A 20088-nucleotide genomic window follows, 5' to 3' on the forward strand; every position below is an offset into this window, starting at 1 on the left:
TTGCGGTTTTCACACCTTTACTACTCTGTAATGGATAGCATTTATGACATCAGAAAATGAAGAAACACCATTCAAAATACAGAGAGAGCAAATCTATACATGACAACAGAGACCTGAAGCATTCTTACCAGGTATGAGCTTTCGGCAGATTGTTAGTGCTGGCATCAATCTGGTGTATTGTAAATAGTCGTGGGCCTGCAGCACCTGAACATCCAGAAAAGATCCCTATTACTATTGTATCACACAACATGAAATTGCTTTGTTGCACTGTAACAAACAAGTAAATAAAGCAAGAAAAAGAAACTATGCACAAAAAGTTGAAACAATAATCACCTAGCGAAAAAAAAACACCTCATAGTGCATATCAGTTTCTTCCCATCCACCCCCACAAAATAACCATGCAGTTATTTAAGTCACTTAAAGATAAACAATAACAAAGCATCGATAAGGCAGAATAAAATATCTGTTTTACACTGTGCACTATATAATTCTAACAGTTCTGAATCTAACTTTTCCCACCCTTCCTAAAGAAGGAAACAACGCAACTCTATCGGTCCCCATGTTATAACAGCTGTAGAGTAGTGGCCAAACTGGACAGAAGAGTCACAGATACCAACTTCTATATTTTTGTGCAATTACTTGACTGTGTAGCAATCCCCTTAATCTCTGCTAAACGAAAGACTGCAACACAGCAGCCTTTTAGACAAAGGCCAGAAGAGCTTACAAACGCCCTAGCCTTAATAAAACTGAAATTTTTGCTTCGGCAGACAGACATTTAAGAATATAATCTACAGTATCGAATCTTTCTAATGGGGATTCTTTGCTGTCAACTAGGAGTGTAAGCAAATAAAAGCGTACTGCTGTGTTAACACAACTCCAATCTAAAACCTGACAAGGTCCATGTTCAAATATGTAGGAAAGCAGGCTTGTTTTTCACAGATTTTTTTTTTCCCACTAGCATAGTCATATTGGAATATACAGTGCAGGTAAACTGGCATTACCATACTCCAAGCAGTTTGCTTCACTATACTAACAGCATTCACGTTAGCAGTAGGTTATTCCTACTTTCAGCTATTCTCAGGCCATTAACAGTTACACAGTTTGCCTGAACAAGTCTCTCCCCAGTATTATTTAAACACTTAAAGTAACTAGGGCCTTCAAAATGTCATTATTCCTGAGCTTCTAATGCTCCCAAACGTTTTAGAGCTCAAGAACAGAAGAAAAGAAAAACGAGGGCTTCCAGGTGAAGACAGGTGAAGAAGGGATGATGAAGAAGAAACTGATTTCTATAGCAACTCACTATTGTTTGTGGCAGCTATTGACAGCTATTATCACTGAATGTGTGTTCTCTCGGGATCTTCTACCTATTAAAATGGTTTGTGGTCAATGTTTCCCCTGGGCTGCTTTCTCTCATCTTGTGAGAGAATGAAATAGGGTAACTAGTGCATTAACAGAACGACAAGGGTTGCAGCTAGAGTTGCTGCAGCAGAGATCCAAAGCTTTGACTGAAGTTCAGAAAACAGGTCAATAACTAAGTAGATCATTTCTGTTGCCTGGGATGCTTGTGACTATGTTGCTCTTACAATAAAACCAGTACAGATTACTAAGTGCATCTGCTGTCAGAACCATAAGAACACTCCATGTTGGTGTCTTCTGGCCGCAGAGCTGTACAGATGATGAAGGCTTGCAGAAGAGAAATGAAAAAACAGTCTTCCAGGAAAAACATAATGAGAACCCTGCTAGATCTCCACTGATCAGAAAGTATTACTAGAGAAGGAAGGAAGGAAGTGCATGATTGAAACAAGAACCATTTGCAGCTGATTTAAAAGGTAACAAACTGGCAAAAAGGGCATTTCTGAGACTGTTATTCATCAGACCATTAAGAATCCCCCTGAAAAAAGTCACATTACCGCCAACCAGCCTTATATTTAGCTAATGTTTCTGTGATGTGTTTCCAAATACAGGCATTTGCAGTTACTTCTGGCAAAACATTACCTTGCAATGCCTTGAAGCCCTGCAGAGGCACTCTGGATGAGCCAGTCACAAACTGGAGAAGTCGCGCTCTCCTTTCTTCATCAAAGAATTCCACAGCTTTCCAGAACCATTTCACAATGTTGCTGTCTGGTGTACAGTGTTTTAACCTAGTATTTGCCTTCCAGTCATTAACATCGATTTTTCCAAGTCCACAAATAATGAGCTGTAAATTTAAAATATAATTAATAATTTCATAAGTGGGATGGGAACTAGGACCTATCCATCTTCCGTTGGGAAACGAAGCTGGGAAGGGTCTAGAGAACAGGTCTTATGAGGAGCAGTTCAGAGAACTGGGGTTATTTAGCCTACAAAAAAGAGGCTCAGGGGAGACCTTACCGTGCTCTACAACAACCTCAAAGGAGGCTGTAGCAGGGTGAAGGTTGGCCTCTTCTCCTAAGCAACAAGTGATAGGACAAAAGGAAATGGCGTCAAGTTGCACCAGGGGAGGTTTAGGTTGGATAATAGGAAAAGTTTCTTCACTGAAAGGTTTATGCAGCATTGGAACGTGCTTGCTGCCCAAAGGAAGTAGTTGAGTCACACCATCCCTGAAGTATTCAAAAGACATCAGTGCAGATGTGGTACTTAGGGACACGGTTTAGTGGCAGACTTGGCAGTGCTAGGGTAATACTAGGGGGTTGTACTTGACAATGTTAGAGGTCTTTTCCAACCTAAATGATTCTGTGACCATTAATACAACAACAACAACAAGATTTGGAGCTAGACAAATGATGAATTACTGAGTCTGAAAAATTGACAGATTTTAAACCAAAGGAAAATTATAACTTCTCACTAATATTAGGCGATGTAGAAATACAACATTTTTCTTTATGAAGAGCCTTACCTTTATACACAGTTTTTCAAATTATCTTAATTCAAATAAAAAATTCAAACATTTCATGAGCTTATATGAAAACATCTTGGCCTGTCAATCAAATACTAGAAGCACAGATTCTTCCCCATATGTGAAAGTGCACATAATTCCAATTTGAATTCAGTACTTCTTTCCGGAGCAAAACTAAGGGTGCAGTTTGGCTCATCCAACTCTGGACCCCCAGAAGTAATTTTATTGTTGTGATACCATACAGGTAATACAAATAAGATTTCTCCCCTGAAGATGAGCTTTTGGCACTTCTAAACAGCGAACCACAATGGATTGGCTTAAGCTCAGAAGGGATATGATTATAAAGACGTCTGCTTGTGACTAACAACACCAGACCTTCACCACTTCTTCCTCTGTCTGCAAAACGATTGTGGATTAACAGGCTGGCTGGCTGGTTGTTGTTGAATGAGAACATTCAGGATTAAGGAATAGCACTCACTGACATTCTAGTACAGGGAACAAAAGAAAGCATTAATAATTTACCTTGTGGCCATTTTATATGGCAAGAAGCTCAGCTCTGCAGCTGACAGACTGTATATTAGATTTCAGTTTTAAAACAAGCGTGAGATCTATGGGATTTGAACTGAGATGATACTGTGTGGATGCTGATCTTGACATTTTATAGCACATTTGTTGGTGACAGCACCTTTCCTTACGCTATATTGCAGGGCCAGTTTAGTCTGGCATAACTCAGCTCTGCAAAACCACATAGCTGTCTGACACCGATGTCAGTGCAGTACACTGGAGGGGCTGGGAACAAGGTGGGAAGGAGTGACAGAGCATTTTCCTGGCAGCACTTAAAATTAATATCATGAAACTACACTGTGAGAAATATGCACCACTGCCTCTGCTGGAGTAACACTCAGTGAAATAATCCAAGGTCACTGCAGATCACATTCTATGGGTTCAGCAGGTTGTTTTTTTTTTGTATAGGAGAAGGTCTCCTCATCTACCACTTACACAGTTGCTATGAAATGTCACCTTGAGAAGCACTCTACTAATTCTCAGTGGAAGATGCATGCTGTCCATCTCAGAGACTGCATGACCTGCTAACCTCTTATGCTAACTGTATTTCTTGTATTAGCACACCTGCAAAACCTCTAAGGCACTGGGGATACAACTTCACATGTTCCTTAGTCTCAAAAGAATGCCTCGGGCTTTTATTATTACACTTGACGACATAACATAACATTAGTGTACTGACCTCTAACTCTTTCTCATCAAATGTCTTCAGCAGATGTTGTGGGATTACTTCATTAAATCCTTTCTGTAGAGCCAGAAACTGAGCTTCAATTCCTCGTAAAAATCGCCAGTTTACATAAAGCCTGCAAGCAAGTGCAAATTGGATTTGTGAAAAATGTATTCAAATATAATAAACCTGCAATTTATTCAGCCAAAAAAATGGCCTTAGTAACAGCATTATGTAACAACAAAATTATTGCACTACCATTTAGGAATAAAAAAAACACACCATAACAATTACTTCAAATAAGTACCTGACATATTCCTTTTTGTTTTCTTCTGTCACTGGGATGCTTTTGCCATTGGGTTTCAGTTCATGTTGAATAATTTCCCCATATGCATTGTGTTCTACACAGAATGTATGGTCTAAGACTCCTGTGATATCATTCTCACTGGTGGAAAGAAATAAGTAAATGACTCAACAAAAATATATTCTGCAAATATATTACAGCCATAATACTTTTGACAGACATCATAATTTACTTTTTGAGTAACATTTAAAATTACTGCTTGGAAGCAAGAGATGAATACACATTTTCGTTATATTTTAAACCAATTATCAAACTTCCAATGTTATATTTCGGTAACATGCTGTTTATAATAGGCAAAATCAATTAACAAATTTATGAACAACGGAATACTTTACAGCTCAGTAATCTTTCATCCCCTCCAGATTTGAATACTTTGAGCATGTTAAGCCTTTAAAGAAGACAAATTGTGCGTGTAAGAAAGACGTTTCTTAAATCTGCCTGAGCAGGAGATCAAAATATACCTCATCTCTTTTCAACAGGATTTAGGGACATATATCATGTGTTAAACAGAAAGAAATCTAACATTGTAAAATATAACGCACAGTACATACAGTATCCAAACTAAGCTGTTATGAAGATCAGGGTCAACCAATTCCATATCATCCAAAGTAATTGGCTTTCCTAGCAACTGCTTATAGAAAGGCAACGTGAAGCCCCCGTCAATATAGTGTCCGTGAAATACAGCCATCCCCATTATCCGTCCAACAAAATGGAAATATGATAAGTGTTCCTAGAATTGAAAGAGACTAAGTCATTCAGCTAAACAAGACTGCTAGATTGTACCTGCTGAATATTAAACAAAATTTCAATAAAACGAAAAAAAAAAACAAACCCAAAAACATAGCCAGAATTTTCTTTTTTGTTTGTTTTTGTACACAGTACATTTAGTATATTGCTTCCAGTCCAGAAGTCTTACTACTAAGAATCAAAACAAACTTAATTTATCCCAAAAGAAACATAAATCGACATCTTAAAGAAAATTAAGAACACATTTGGGAGGTTTCTTTGATCAGTTCTAAAAATAAATTATCATATCGCACAAATTCAGTCTCTAGTAATACTAATGCGAGAATTAGATTCTTAAGTCTAGAACATTCTCTGCACGTATTTAATTTCTAGGTCACAAAACTCCTGTTGCCAGTCATACCGGGTTAACTGCAGAGTCTGGGTTGATTTGCAGTGTATAGATATCATCTCGGGAATATTGGAAGAGACCGTAATATGGATTCAACATTTCATGTGACAATAGGTAGAGCCACTCCCTGAAGAAAAATAATAATTTATAGTGTACTTTAGACAAATGCATTCATATACTAAGAATATCTTCAATCTTTTCAAAATGAAGTTGGCTATGAACATGTTTAGATAAGGCTGAAGTCAGAATTATTTTTTACTGATTCAGTTACTGCACAGCTCCTGACAGCCAATAGAATTCCTAGAATAGGTTTAATATACGAAGGATCTCTTCATACAATTAAAAAAAGTTCCTTTTTATAAAAAGGTCAAGAACAACCTCACAGACAACTGACAGATTTTAGCTGCCTTCCAACTGCTAGTTCTTAAGATATTGCTTCAAACAGTAGTGGTAACTTGCAATAAAGCATATTTTTGATCAAAACTCTGCTGTAAAGTTGAGTGTCTAGTGGTGTAAATTCTCAGATACCAAAGGCTTTACTAACCAAAAACAAATAGTGTAATTTTGATAGATATCAAAAGCGCGTCTCACATATGTGATAAGCCTCTGATGCAATCTGTAACATGCATTTTGATTTATTTACAAGGAATTAGTGTTTTTTTGACACATTTTGCCTTTAAAAAGATTATCTGAAAAATATATGCATGTCAGAAGAATAATCTGTTACTGAAATAAATATATATATATATATTTAAAAAAAACAAACAGGGCTGTTAAAAGTCTAGTCTTGGATTCAGAGCAGTGTAGCTGGTGAGGCTGCGGGAAGAGACAGAGGATGCACTGTTTACCTGGCAACACCTCCATAATCAAGGCCTTCCTCCCCACGGAATTTTATCATTAATCGTTTCCACAGGTCTTTTGGCCTCATCTTCATGACTTGCCTGTAGGATTCCTGTAAATACACAACACATTCTTTTATTAACTGCTATTTACAGACACGAAGAAGCTACTACTGTTTATTAGAAATGAAGGGAGTCTCAGATTCTAGGTCCAAGGGGGATACTATTTTCCTAGATACTAACCACTGTTCCTCCGATCACAGACTGCTACACAGTTTTCTATAAATGTGATAATGCTTCTCAAATAAAACAGATATGAGAGAAGAACCACCTCTAAACTTCCAGGGGTGTACAGTGATCATAATATTTTATATCATTCTAACATAACTTTACCCCCCCCAAATCTGTGTCAGTAAATTTTTGTTTTCAAAAAAATAAAATAAAAATTCATAATAATGAAAATGATAATTTTCACTGCTGTACAGCAGCATTTCTCCCCCCCCCCCCCCCCCCCCCCCTTTCTTTTTCAGTTGATTATGAAGTGACTTGACAGTCTCCAAAGGGAAGGCCAACACAAATCTTTCCTGGCTGTAAAAACGGTGACAACACAGCGGGCTATCATGTTTGTGGGTGGGATAAAAATGCAACAGGGACGGGTGGGATGGCTGATAAAATTCTCAAGACATACTGTTCTTCAGAAAAAGTCAGTGTATTATAATTGCATTTCATCAATTCAGCACAATTATTCTGCTGAGCAATCTCACAAAATAAAACGTAAATGACTCAATGCAGACATCTCTGGTCATTCAGAAGCCTACTGAATGCATAAAATATGTCTGATTCTGCAAAAATATCAGCCAGAACTGAGATAGGTGCTAAGCAATTTTAACTCCAAAGATGAATATTATTCAATAGTCTTTTTATTTAACTTACAAAAACATCAAAGACCTTTTCAGATTGTTTAGTTTTCAGATTGCAACATCCCCTCTGTAAGAGACACTGTCTTATAGTGGTGAAAGAAGTGAGGAAAGCGTCCACTTCCAATCACAGGGAAAGCTTTCCTCCTTTTTCTTCTTCTTCACAGGGTAAATACTTCTACTTTACATACACAACTGTTCTGATCGCACATGCAAAATGCTTCCTGTCCCCATATACCACAGATAAAATTTATAAAATTTCAGCTTTAACTCCAGGCTTCAACATTTCATCTTCCTGAATGACTTCTTCAGACACTTACGGATAACCCTCCTCCCCTTCCCTCAATGTTAATAAATAGGTCAAGTTCTCAAATTACCTCAAAAATCTCTTCCCTGGAGACCTCAATACGACAATGGCCAGCTTGAGGTTGCTGCTGTGACAGCTCTTGCCTCAGGATCTTGAGTTTCTGCACCAGGTCTCGCTTGTACCTTGGCACAGTGAGACACTCTGCCTCATCTGGAAGCTGACACAGGGACACTACCTGCTGCTGCTGCTGGTGCTGCTGATCTTTAAGTTGATTCTGGCGGCTAGAAACAAACACAGCTGTTTGCAGGTATTCCAGTCATACGTCCCCTGTTTTCTTCAGATGTTTCTTAAAGGTTAAGTTTTTGTAACTGAACTACTTACATTTTACTATGATTATTACTGTGATTACACTAAAAACATTCAGGTCCAGTAAAAAATAAATTCAGAGAGATTTTATCCTGACTAAAGACATATGTTTCTGTCTATCTTGGCAACTATCAGTTGTTTTTAGGGTTTGTTATTTCTATTAGTACTACTCTACAAAGTATGTAAAAGGTTACAGCACTATATAATAAGGTATTAGCCATACAATTTTACTACTAAGCTGCTGACACTGAATTTCTCAGATACCATTTCCATATTTCCCTTGCATGTTTTGCCTTCCTCCATTTTAAAATTCAGGGGTCTGCCAAACACTATGCCTCTAATCTACAGTCAATACCATAGTCTGTTTTAAATGGCTTGTCTGAAAAAGAGTAAGCTTACAAAAAGATGTTTGTACTGGCAGCTTGGCAAGGACCTTGTCCCTTGTACCTGGCCTAGTCTGGACCACAGGAATGTGGGGAGTTCACATGTAACTAATTGGCACAGATAAACAAGTATTTTTACTAGCAATTCTAAGAGATTTTGTAAATCTAAGTTCTTACTAGAGAAAGAAAATTTATCTTGAGCAGAGATGCCCTCCCTTGTGTCATTTCTTGTAGACAGTGAGTGGATATTTTTGTATTTCAGTATGACGTCTCCAAACAAGCCAGGATAAAAGTTGTATTTTACATAAACCGTGGGTAAAAAATAATAACAACAATAACAACAACACCTCTCAGTGTGGGATACATGATAATACCCTAAATTTATTGGATAAATAGGAAAGGTCACAATTTAGAATTTTTTTCATTGGAATATATATTGTTTTTTGCAACATAAGGGACCAAAAATATTAGATAGGACCACACACAACTTTAATATATTTTACATTTTCAGTCTGTTGCCTGTTTTGAAGCAATGTCTACTAGAAAGCTCTCCTGGCCAACCAAAATTCATTTCCAGCAGGCTTTCACCAACTTGATGTGGTTCCAGAGTACGGTTCAACATTATTTGTGCTACCTGCATGATACTTTTAAGTGAGATTCTTATTTAGAGCTAATCACAAGTAAAAGTGTATTTAATTGATACACAAATCAAAGCAGAAATCATAGAATCATACAACCATTAAGGCTGAGGAAAGACCTCCAAGATCTAGTCCAACCAGCAAATGTTATTGTGCCTTCTGCATTTTCTGATTCCATAAGGACAATCTTGTGAAAATATCCCTCATATATGCCTACCAGAGAAGGTCATAATTACATACTGAAGTGAGCATACATTCATACTGCCTTTGTGTATACTCTTTTAGTATAAAAACACAGTATCCTAGACATAAAACTAGTTAGTCAAACAAAATGCAGTCTCTGAAATGAGCATGAATTTAAGATCTGTGCATCAAATTAAACCAAATTAAAATAAAGCAGCACTAGAAGAAGAAAAATAAAATGCCATCCTCCATATTAGACTAAAAATAATCAGTGTAGTATTAGCTAAACAATCTGCAGTACTTGAAGTAATTAAATAATTTCTTAAGTTTGTTTTCACAGCTGAATGAATATGCTTGATTGCATACTGTGTTTTGAGGATATAGCTAACTACTTTTCAGGTACCATAACTATCAAAACCTAACATGAACTCTTGGCCAATATTTTAAAAACGGAATTGGTTAACAACTTTGATTATTTTCATAACTTCTAATGTCACCACTGAAAGAACAAATTTCTTTACTCAGCCCAACAGAAGTCAGTATTACCGAACATAAAATCTTTATTACAATTTTGAGCCTAGAACTATCACACCCGTTCCACCCAAACACTAAACTTATTTCTCAGATAATTTTAAAAATTACAAGCCTGAAGCATATTGCCTGTTTGGTTTTTTTTCTGTTCTTGTTTTTTTAAAGAACAAATGATGAGGTGGGTTTCATTTTTTCACATATCCCGTTTTGTGCAATAAAAGAATAAACACCAGAAAAGATTTATCAGGCAGCAGATTTTGCTGATGACACTGTTGGTTGAATTTCTGAAATCCTTCCCTAATGAAAGACAGATGTACAAATGAAAAAGAACTACTACAGTGTGCTTAAGTTTAAAAAAATGCAAAATGGTTCTGGAACTTGAAAGCCAAAGTGGATTTTTTTAGATGAAAAGCTACCTATGTATTGTCCTTCACAACATATGTTGACCTAGCCACTATGTGCCTACTACCATTTAAAAATAAACATACCTGTGAAGGACAGTTTTTTCAAATATAGACCAGTTAACTAAATGTTCTAGTTAGGAATCACATTGTTGTAGTTAAGAGGGTCTGAAGTTTTTCTTGGTTAACGTATCTAAATCTCATTAACTCTCTGGATGATGGGAACTTTTACTAATGCTCTGTAATATACAAAAATAAAAACAATGACTTTCTAAACAAATAAATATTTGTCAATATTTAGACTTGCCTCCCTCTTCGGCTAGTAACTTCAAATGGGTATTGGGCAAAGGCTAGCCAACTTTTATGCACAAAGCTACATGCAACTCCTGGATATTACTTTATTCCTCGGTTTTGTCTTTTCAGTGCTTGCTGCCATTATTGTTTGCTTCAGCTTCTCTTCCCAAGGATTCACTTCCTTAAAAGGACTATTCCTCACACTTATTCCTTGCCCAGGGCCGCACATTACTTTCTATCTTACCAGTTCTTTATTTGTTCCTTCCACTTAACACCCACTTAATAGTTTACAGGTCTTTCCCAAGAGTATTAAAAGGTGTTAATAGGAGAAACAATAGAAGCAAATTCCCACAGAGCTTGGACAAACTGATAGCCATGTCGAGGCAAAACAGAAATGTTTGTTCACATTTTGGTTTCCATTTTCAGTAGAGTTCGTCAGGGTGAAGTGAGTACTTGGGAATGAAAACAACAGCCAGAATCCTTTTGAGTTTCCCTTTCTCTTTTTAAAATTGTGATACTAAAATGTGATATCTGCACTAACGCAGAGGAAATAGGTTTTTTTTTGTTTGTTTTTTGTTTTTGTTTTGTTTTTAGTGGTAACAAATCCAATTTAAATTATTGGTGTCTTATTTTTGAGAACATCTCAACTCGTCTTACACTCTAAAACTGAATGTAGGGGCTGAATTACTTCTCTTTCTCTCAGAAAAATAGTTGGGCACTTCTGTACCCTTGCCTAACTCAATTGGGTATTGAATGCAATCTGATATTTTTAAAACAAGCACTCCATCACTGAAAGTAGTACAAAGCAAAAAGAAAAGGAAAGAAAGTGTCTGTCTCGCTGTTGGAATGAATTCCACAGGCCAGTCTTTTGCATGGGAAGGCACTTGCTTCCCCCCTCCCTCCCGGCCCCGACTCCTGGCATCACAATAGCCAGATTCCTGTCTAAATGCTGCTAGAGGGTGGTTGTTTTGGTTTTTTTTTTTTGGTTTTGTTTCACTTTTTTGCTTTGTTTTGTTTTGTTGCTGCTGTGCTTCAAATACTACTGAATGGCAGAATACAACTTGATATAAAATCTAGTACCCCTTAAGAGTCACTTTCTTTCCTCTATTACATTCAACATGTGCTGGAGACTTTAGACTTACTTTAATACTAAATGCAAGTTAGCAGAAAGCCGTGGATCCGTAAACTGCGTTGTCCTGTTGTTATGGTCAACAAAATAAACTCTGCCTGTTGCTGTATTTCGGATCTCCCATCCAGGAGGCAGGGGACCAAGCTCTTCACAATTGATGTTGCTAAGATCCCTGTGAAAACAAATATAAAATGAAAAATACCTCAGCATTTGGCCTCTGAGCCAAACAAGCGTAAATGTAACAGAACAATTCCATGAAGTCTGAGAAAATGTATTGTTTCAGAAACTTGATCTGTTCAGCTGGAATCTCTGCTCCCTAGGTGCAAGCCCACCAAAGAAAAAACACACACCCCAGAACACATGCCGCGGGGAAAAAAATTCTTATCAAATAACCTTCATTTTTACAAACTAACTTCAGATGTTAAATTAATAGAGGCTTAAAACAAAAATAAAGGCCACTGCCATATTTGCCAGAATGGAATTGCAGTTCTACACCAATTCTGACAGAAAACGTTTTTAAAACAACATTAGTCATGTAAGGAACTCTGAATCACGCTTTAAAAACTCCTACAAAACAAAAGTATATTTCTGAAGAGTTACACTTTCCATGAAGAATTATGCATGGAATATGCATGTAGGCCACAGCTGATTTTTGCTCCCAAACCCCAAGTGCTAGTGGGAAGCAAACAGGTCTCTAACAAATTATTAAAGAAAAAAAAAAGAACAATGACTCAGCTCTGCACTGAGCAATGCAGAGAAACCTTAACTGGTCTCAAGAAAATTCTGCTGAAATTAGGATTACGCAGATTTGTTTCAGAGGCAGGCTCACTGAAGACAAGTGTTAGTTTTTCAAACGTCAATAAATGTATGCGATTCACACCTTGGATACCTCACCCTGTCAAGAGCCTTATTTTTGAAGGTGCAAGTCTTCATATCACGTGGTACCATTAGAGCTGATGGGAGGAAAGAGCTGAGGGACATAGAGCCTGAAAAGATGCACTCTGCAGGGACTCAAAAAGCTTAACAGCTACTAAAGGAAATACAGGCTCTAGAAATGAGCTTCTGCTGATATTACCCATACACACAGCGCTGCTGAACTGTAGGCTTTATTTTTACTAGCGAAATGACTGTGGCATATTAGCATAAAATACAATGTTTCTTAGAAATGACATAAGCTCTGTCCTGTCATCGTGGCTGGTACATGCAAGCAGCCAAATTTTGTTCTCAGAGACACTCACACACTTTCTGTTGCCACACCTAAAAGCAGTCCTAACTTGGATTTTGTACAAAATCATTACAAAACAAACTTGAGGAAACTTAACTTTCTTCATTTTTTAATATGACTTTTTTTTTTAGAGAGGTCTAGTTTCTAGTTTTATATAATATGTAAACCATGTGAACAAATACTTCCTAATACACAACTGCCAACTCTATTTCACTCTCATGTTTCAGATAATGCATCATAACAAAGGATAATTTTGTAACACAGAAGGACTACTAAAAACAATTAGAAGAATCATTTGAAAATGCAATGAAGTTATGGCTACGAGGCACTTTATCCTTCCCAGGAGAGTCAAAATCCATTTCCATGGGAATGAACACCAGCAGCAACTGACAGAATTTTTACAATTCTCATAAATGCCTATACTGGCTGCCAATTCCAAACTGCACACATTAAGAAAAAAAATCCTGTTGAAAATTATTGTCTTCTAAAATCTCAGGATGGTATTGTAAAGAAAATCAGAAACTAACAATAATTCCCACGTTTTCTTTCTTTCCTTTCATATACATCAGAAATAATCATGTGCTCTTTCCCTTTTCTGCTCTGTAAAGGGAAAAAAGCTGTAAAAAAGCCAGGGTAGTTTTAGATATTTGCTACCATACCCAAGTGGAAAAAAAGATTTGTTGTTGTTCTATCTTGTTTCAGTTGGTTGGGTTGTTTGTTTTTTTTCTTTAAAAAAAAAATCCCAGCACTTTGAACATCGCTCACCATTTCAGCTTCCAGGCTTTTTATGACCCAGCGTCTCCAATTAATTTCTTCAAAATGGACTACATTTCCCATTCCTTGAGTTAATTATATTTGGTAGTCTGAACACTGGACAATAATTCTCACAGCCAAGTAAATTTAAGTGAATTTTTAAAGATGAGTGCCGTTCAGTACAAATGCTGCATCTTAAATATACATGGCACCCACTAGATTTTCCAAAGTTTTCTCCTTTGTCTGCTCCCTATCTAAAATGATCACATTTTACTATCACATTTGTCACACAATTTGTTCCTCATAAACTTATATTGCCAGTTTCTCAGGTCTTGTTAATTTCAGAGACTGAATTTAAAAAAAAATAAAAATTTCTACATCACTGTAGTTTGTTTCTTGATTCTCCATTGCATTAAAGTAATAATCTGAAGAAGTGAGGAAAATAGACGAATTCATTTTGATGAATGACTTGTTAAAATGAGTTTTTTAGGGGCCAACAGTAAATATCTATATATCAAATACTATGGAGACAACTATTAGAAGAGCACTGGTTAAACTATTTTAATTTGACACCTTAAGGATACTTTCATCATTTTCTTACCTAGGCACTCTTGGATCGTGCCACGTGCTAACACCAGTCTGAGTATGCAGAAAATAGACCTGACCTTGCTGAGTCGTCCTTTGCTCTGTGAAATCAAGACAAATTAATAACTATAAGAACAAAACATGTAATACAAAAACTCGCAAAGACTGCTTTCCCCAAACTAAGTAATCAAAAGCATTTAATATATGATGAGATGTAACCCATTTTTCCTGCTCCCCAGGAGACGTACAATAAATTAATTTACATACCATAGCCTTCAGGTAAATCAGGAGGAGTGTGCAAGTGTGTCCTGCTCATGTAATTCCTGTGCCTCTGTGACCTGACTCTCCTCTCTGCCAGCCGGGGATCTGATGACTGCCCGCATGTTGCACCGTTTGTTCCCGTAATTGGAGTGTTCTCATCCACAAAACAGCTCAGCGGTCTGCCTGGACTGGAGTATTCAGATGCTGGCCTGTTGGGAAAAATGTGAAAATTATGTGCTTTCTCTACCAGAAGCTTCTGTCACAGTTACCCGTGGAGCAAGATGCCCTGACAATGGGCAGAAAGCTGCTGTTCTGAGCTGTTCTGTTCATCCCAGAGCGATCACTAAACCTCCTCATCTGTGCTAGGGTCTGACCTGACACTTTAGTGCATGATGCTGCAGGATCAAGATCGTATCAAATGCTCATGTGAGCAGTTCCCACCCTAAAAAAAAAAACAAGAGTAAAAAACTGAGAGTGAAACTATTATTTTATGAGCAGCATATAGTTCAAAATTTCTCACTTGCCTTCATATGGCTGAAGAAGCTATAATGTCTCATTATTCCTTTTAACCTTTAAGGAAGGTTATTAGGCAAGGATGGTGAAAACGGGCTAAGTGAGATAGAAACAGTTGTTCTTGAGAGCTTGACAGGAAGAGGAAACATTGAATGTTATGGTTTCATATCTCAGTGCTGCTTTTAAAAGGACGTAAAATGGGTTAGAGGGATTGATAAGAATGCAGGAAACCCCCCTAACCAAGTTATGTATTTTGTATTTATTTTTCTATTGTGAACATGTCTAGTGCTTAGAATAGGGGTTTTAACATACCAGAAAAGAATAGACAGACATTAAAAAGCTGTTCAGTACATTCAGTCACTTTAAAACTGCTAATATATATCAGAGCTGGCAGCATTAACAGTTTACATTATTTTATGTCAAATATGGTTACATACAGAGACTAGAATAATATTTATTGAGGGTGCAAGAGAGAGCTGATAGGCAGAGACAGTCTGCAGAAGAGTGAAAAACACACACTGACACTGTCTACAGTTCAGGTAACAGCAAAACTGGTTTGAAGAAATGCTTTGCAATGCACATTTTTGGTTATTAGAGCAGGTGATTGTAATGATTTTAAAACGTGTTCTGTAACAAACAGTTTTTAAAGTTCTGCATTACACCGTCATAACATGCACATAGCTATGAGACATAGCTCACGATCTCTTTATTCACCTCTTACAATGTCTCCACACTGTAATGGCTGTATTTATATGGTTCTACCTTAGCAGCTTTACAGGAGAACGATGCTAGTATTCAGGTAGAAGAAAATCTAGTCAGAAGGATTATTCTGAATTAAATACTGGACAGGACGAAGGAGTAAGATGCTAGAAAAGAAAAGCACACAGCGTTTGTACAGGGACTCTGAGGAATGCTGAATACTTCCTGGTAGAGACACAGACTCCCTTGCGGTCAGTGCTCCTGGTCAGCAAACAGACTTCACCACACGCACGGTCTCCTGAACAATTTCTTACCGTGTTGGTCGTTCCCACTGAGTTGTTCGTGTAATATGATTTAAATACTGGATCCTTCCAGAAGCAGTCCTCCGTTCCTCCCACCTAGAATTCAGACATTGAGAGATAAGGCAATGAGTGGTATTTCCAGGAAACCAGGGCACTAAATGTTTCCAACATAAATGCCAACTCAGGAAGACGTACACTATTATGAATCATATTAGCTGAACAAGGTAACAGGAAACAACTGAAAGTTTAACTCTCAATTAATTTTACATGCTTCTCTCCCTTGGAACTAGGCATATCATTAAAAATATCATACCACGTTCAATAAATCTTTGAATTCTAATTAAATCCAATTAACCATAAAAAGAAACTTTTTGAAAACATCGTGTTTAGTTTTTCTAAATTTAACTTTGTCCTTATAAGTCCTCTTGTAGTGTTTTTACCAATACTTGCTTCACTAAAAAAGTCACCTTCAAATAACAAGATTTTTTTATTACTATTTTTGCACTTCAAAATACATGAGACAATACGACTGTGCAGTTACACAATTATATAAGCAATATTTACACAATTAACATTTTAAAGTGAAAATTCAAAAGCATTTTCAAGAACACTCGTGACTTCCTCAGACTCTAAACTAAAAAAAGAACGCTGTTTAGGACTTACATGATAATTTACATTTTAAAGCTCATCACCTGAATTATCAGTTTGTCTTGTATTTACCTGCAAAGAATCACATTCAAAGGTTCTATGTTTGCTCTGAAAAAGTTGATGACAGCATCACAACCTAAAATAAAGCATTTTTCTGTATTTGCAAAACTTTTTGCTAGGTGTTAATGATGTCATTAACTCTCACAGGGATAAATCAAAATCCCAAACCCAGCATTTGGCAGGTAAATACAGCAAGAACTCAGGCTCCATTAGCTCTTCCAATCATGTTTTATTCACCACAATTTACATGGAAGAAAAAAGTGATCCATTTTTACACAGCTCTGTAGAAGATGGCCAGGCTTGTGCGATCACTACATTGCTACAAAACTACTATATGGATGTAGCTGGTCAGCTGTCAGTGACTTAAGATTATAGTAGCTTATCAATTCTATAACGTGGAAAAAAGTATATTTTAAAACTGCATTTATGTTTATATGCCACCTCCCACTTTCAAAAAAAAAGAGACAAGGGTCAAACTCTTAAACACTCCGCGTAGCCTGGCTGGCATATCGCCTGTTCCTAAATTTAAAAATGTAGAACAAAAATAAATTAACCTATTTTTACTTTGACTTCTCATTACTGCAGAAGTCTGTTGTGTGAGCTGTATTTGTATTGACAGTGGAGTCAGCTTACCCATCTGGCAAATCGTTATCAAATAAACGACTGCAATCCACAACTTGTCCTCCTGTGCCTATTCGGTCTCTGGACTGAAGACTTACTATTAAGATAATAAAAGAATTATTAAAGATATTACACCTGCGTGTGAATTACAGTTACAGCTGAAAGAGAAACAGTAAAATTTGAAGGACTAAACTGAACCACGTTCTGGATATTTTTTCCTTCCCACCAATCAAAGTTATACAGCAACAACACGTTTTCACACACGTAATTCTCTACACACTACTTCAGAAAGCTATCTTGAAGAACATGAACACAAGGCAGGAAAAGAAGCTGACTCAAACTGTCATTAGGTTTTCCCTGTACGAAGCAGACTGTAACGTAACAAGCTGCCCTGGTAGCACCTCATGCAGAATGGCTCCAGCAGCAAGCGGGACAGTGCTAGCACCAGGTGTGTACTGCTAACAGGAAGGGAGAACTGCCCGTTGGAGGCTTTAAAACAAGAAATTCTTTGTAGTTTTGACTCCTTACTATGTATTTTGTGTGCACATGAAATTCTACACACACACACACAAAATCAGGCAGAAATTAACCACTTTTTTTTTTTTTTTGCTTTTAAAAGAGCTTTTGGTTTGCTTTTAACAACAAAGTGATTATTTAAGAACTAAGTATGTGCTGTGGCACATATTTCTTGAAGTGGCACTACTCTACCTCTGGACAACAAAGCCGCGTTTACATGTAAAGTGAAAAACTCAGAGACCTGAATCTAGACACAACCAGACATTCATCCAGATCACAAAGTTGCAAACAGATGTAATAGTACTGGTAACTTTTGCCAGAGACACCAAACTTTCAACAACATGTTTTGAAGCTTAAATTTTGGGCCCTTAACAGACCAGCCCAGGGAGCCCTGCAGCACCTGGTTGCCTTATTCCTTATTGGTATTTACTTCTTGTCTTCCATGAACACTAATATTACTATGCACCTTCTTAGAGTGAGAGACACCTTAAATTTAATTTCAAACAAAATGAAATCTTAGATGATGTATTTGTTCTGCAACAAACCCACACAAGTTCACACTGCTGCATGTAGGCAAGGTTTGGCAAGCAATACACACAGAAAAATGAAACTAAACAAAGGCAATTACCTCCTCTTTGCCTATGTGAGGACCAAAATTTGTGTACGGCTTCATTTTGTAATGAGTAAGGATACATTTTTTCTGCGCCGCCACATCAGAAATAAAATGGTGGCACAGAAGACAGCTGCAAGATTAAGACACAGTTCAGGTGCCCTTTGCATCCACTACTCACACGAGTCCCCTTTTCTTTCCCGCCTTTGAAGATAACCTTAGGATTTTAAGATAGAGATCCCCTTGCTCACTGACCCAGATTATAAAGTCATGACCACTGTGCACTTGATTTGTAACGTTATTATCCTCTGAAGGTATCGCTTACATTTGAATCTTGTTTTTCAATCTTGCATAGCTTCTTCATTTAAGTGGGTTTATCATTAAAAGTACTGAGAGCACATTTATATCTTATTCTATTTTGTTACTAATTTTTAAACAGTATTTTTGCACCACATAACTGCAGTAGAATTACCTAGTTCTACTCAGGCTCATCGACTCATTCAACAAAATTGTGTTAGTGAAGAAATATTAAAACGTACGGAGATTAATAATGACAATTTCAACAGAAGAGACAGGAGTCTCTGCAGTCCTACCAAGCATGCATCAAATTCAAACACAGCCATGACTGAGGAAACCTTTCTGACGGTAACAGCGTAAAGCAGAACATACAGATGTGTTCTAACAGTCTCTGCTGTAACCTGACAAGCTGTGTTTTTTCTAGGTTTAATGCATGACCCAGCAGCTCCTGCTAACTAGGGACACAGCCTAAGAAGCATGCCAAATGAACAAATGCTGCTTTGGCTATACCACTTCCCATGACCACAACAGGTTAAGCCAGCTGGTCAGGCTGGTTTCTGGCCACAACGCTGACAGCAAGTTCTCTCTGATATCTCTGAAGTGTATTGGCCATGCCCACACTGCATGGTATTTGACCCAGGTTTCCAATTTGGTATCCCAACAGCCTTGAGAACTGTTTGTTTGCTTGCTTGTTTTGTTTTCTCTTGTTTAAAGTGCCCAAATTAAGACTATCATTCTCAACTTGTGACAACAAGGATGCACGTTGCATACTCTGGAGGGCAGCATGAGAGCACATCACGGTGTGAGGGTACAGTCCCTGCTAGTATCACGTCTGAAGGACTGCTGTGGGCAGAGGGCATCTCTGCTGTGTAGAGCAGGCCGTGAACAAGCTTCCTCCTCAGCTGTGCTCAGTCTGTTCTTAAAAAGCACTCCACAAAATAAAACAAGCAAACAACAACACCACAAATCCAACAACAACCAAACAAAAGCAAAAAACAAACACACACACACAAACAGGATGTACAAAGCATGGGTGATCCAGGGACCAACATACTGGAGCACAAACTAAAAAGCAAGCCAAACTGACAACACAACACACCCTAGAAAAATGACTGTTTTATTCTTTATTCGTCTGTGCAAGCTCAAATGGAAAATTTAATGTTCAAGAATGGTCTGGAAGTGTCAGCACTGCACTTACAGTTCCACATTTCTACCATCATTTAATCCTATTCTACCACCTTACTCTTATGAGAACACTGTGCAAACACTTGCAGATCAGATGCTAGACAGACGATAAAAGCAACATGAAGAGAGAAAGTCTTAAGTATTAATCAACAGGACTTCAAGGAAAACAAAGATATACAATGAAGCCCCTATTTGCCAATTGCTTTTTCAATAGCTTTCTCTG

The 20088-nt window shown here is 37.4% G+C and overlaps 1 protein-coding gene across 2 annotated transcripts in view; it reads right to left on the reverse strand.

The window, feature by feature from the left end:
• Positions 1–20088, reverse strand: part of SMURF2 (SMAD specific E3 ubiquitin protein ligase 2) — a 64626-nt gene that overhangs the window by 3427 nt on the left and 41111 nt on the right. For both annotated transcript variants that reach the window (XM_048064591.2, XM_013178875.3), the window contains exons 6-18: positions 17270–17354; positions 15941–16024; positions 14421–14623; positions 14170–14254; positions 11604–11762; positions 7736–7946; positions 6451–6554; positions 5615–5729; positions 5019–5197; positions 4411–4548; positions 4119–4239; positions 1996–2197; positions 129–204 (exon numbers count right to left, since the gene is read on the reverse strand). In XM_048064591.2, the coding sequence (XP_047920548.1) occupies positions 129–204; positions 1996–2197; positions 4119–4239; positions 4411–4548; positions 5019–5197; positions 5615–5729; positions 6451–6554; positions 7736–7946; positions 11604–11762; positions 14170–14254; positions 14421–14623; positions 15941–16024; positions 17270–17354 (1762 nt within the window). The remainder of the gene's footprint in view (positions 1–128; positions 205–1995; positions 2198–4118; positions 4240–4410; positions 4549–5018; positions 5198–5614; positions 5730–6450; positions 6555–7735; positions 7947–11603; positions 11763–14169; positions 14255–14420; positions 14624–15940; positions 16025–17269; positions 17355–20088) is intronic.

The sequence above is a fragment of the Anser cygnoides genome, chromosome 19 (assembly GCF_040182565.1).
Source record: "Anser cygnoides isolate HZ-2024a breed goose chromosome 19, Taihu_goose_T2T_genome, whole genome shotgun sequence".
NCBI classification, from domain to species: Eukaryota; Metazoa; Chordata; class Aves; order Anseriformes; family Anatidae; genus Anser; species Anser cygnoides.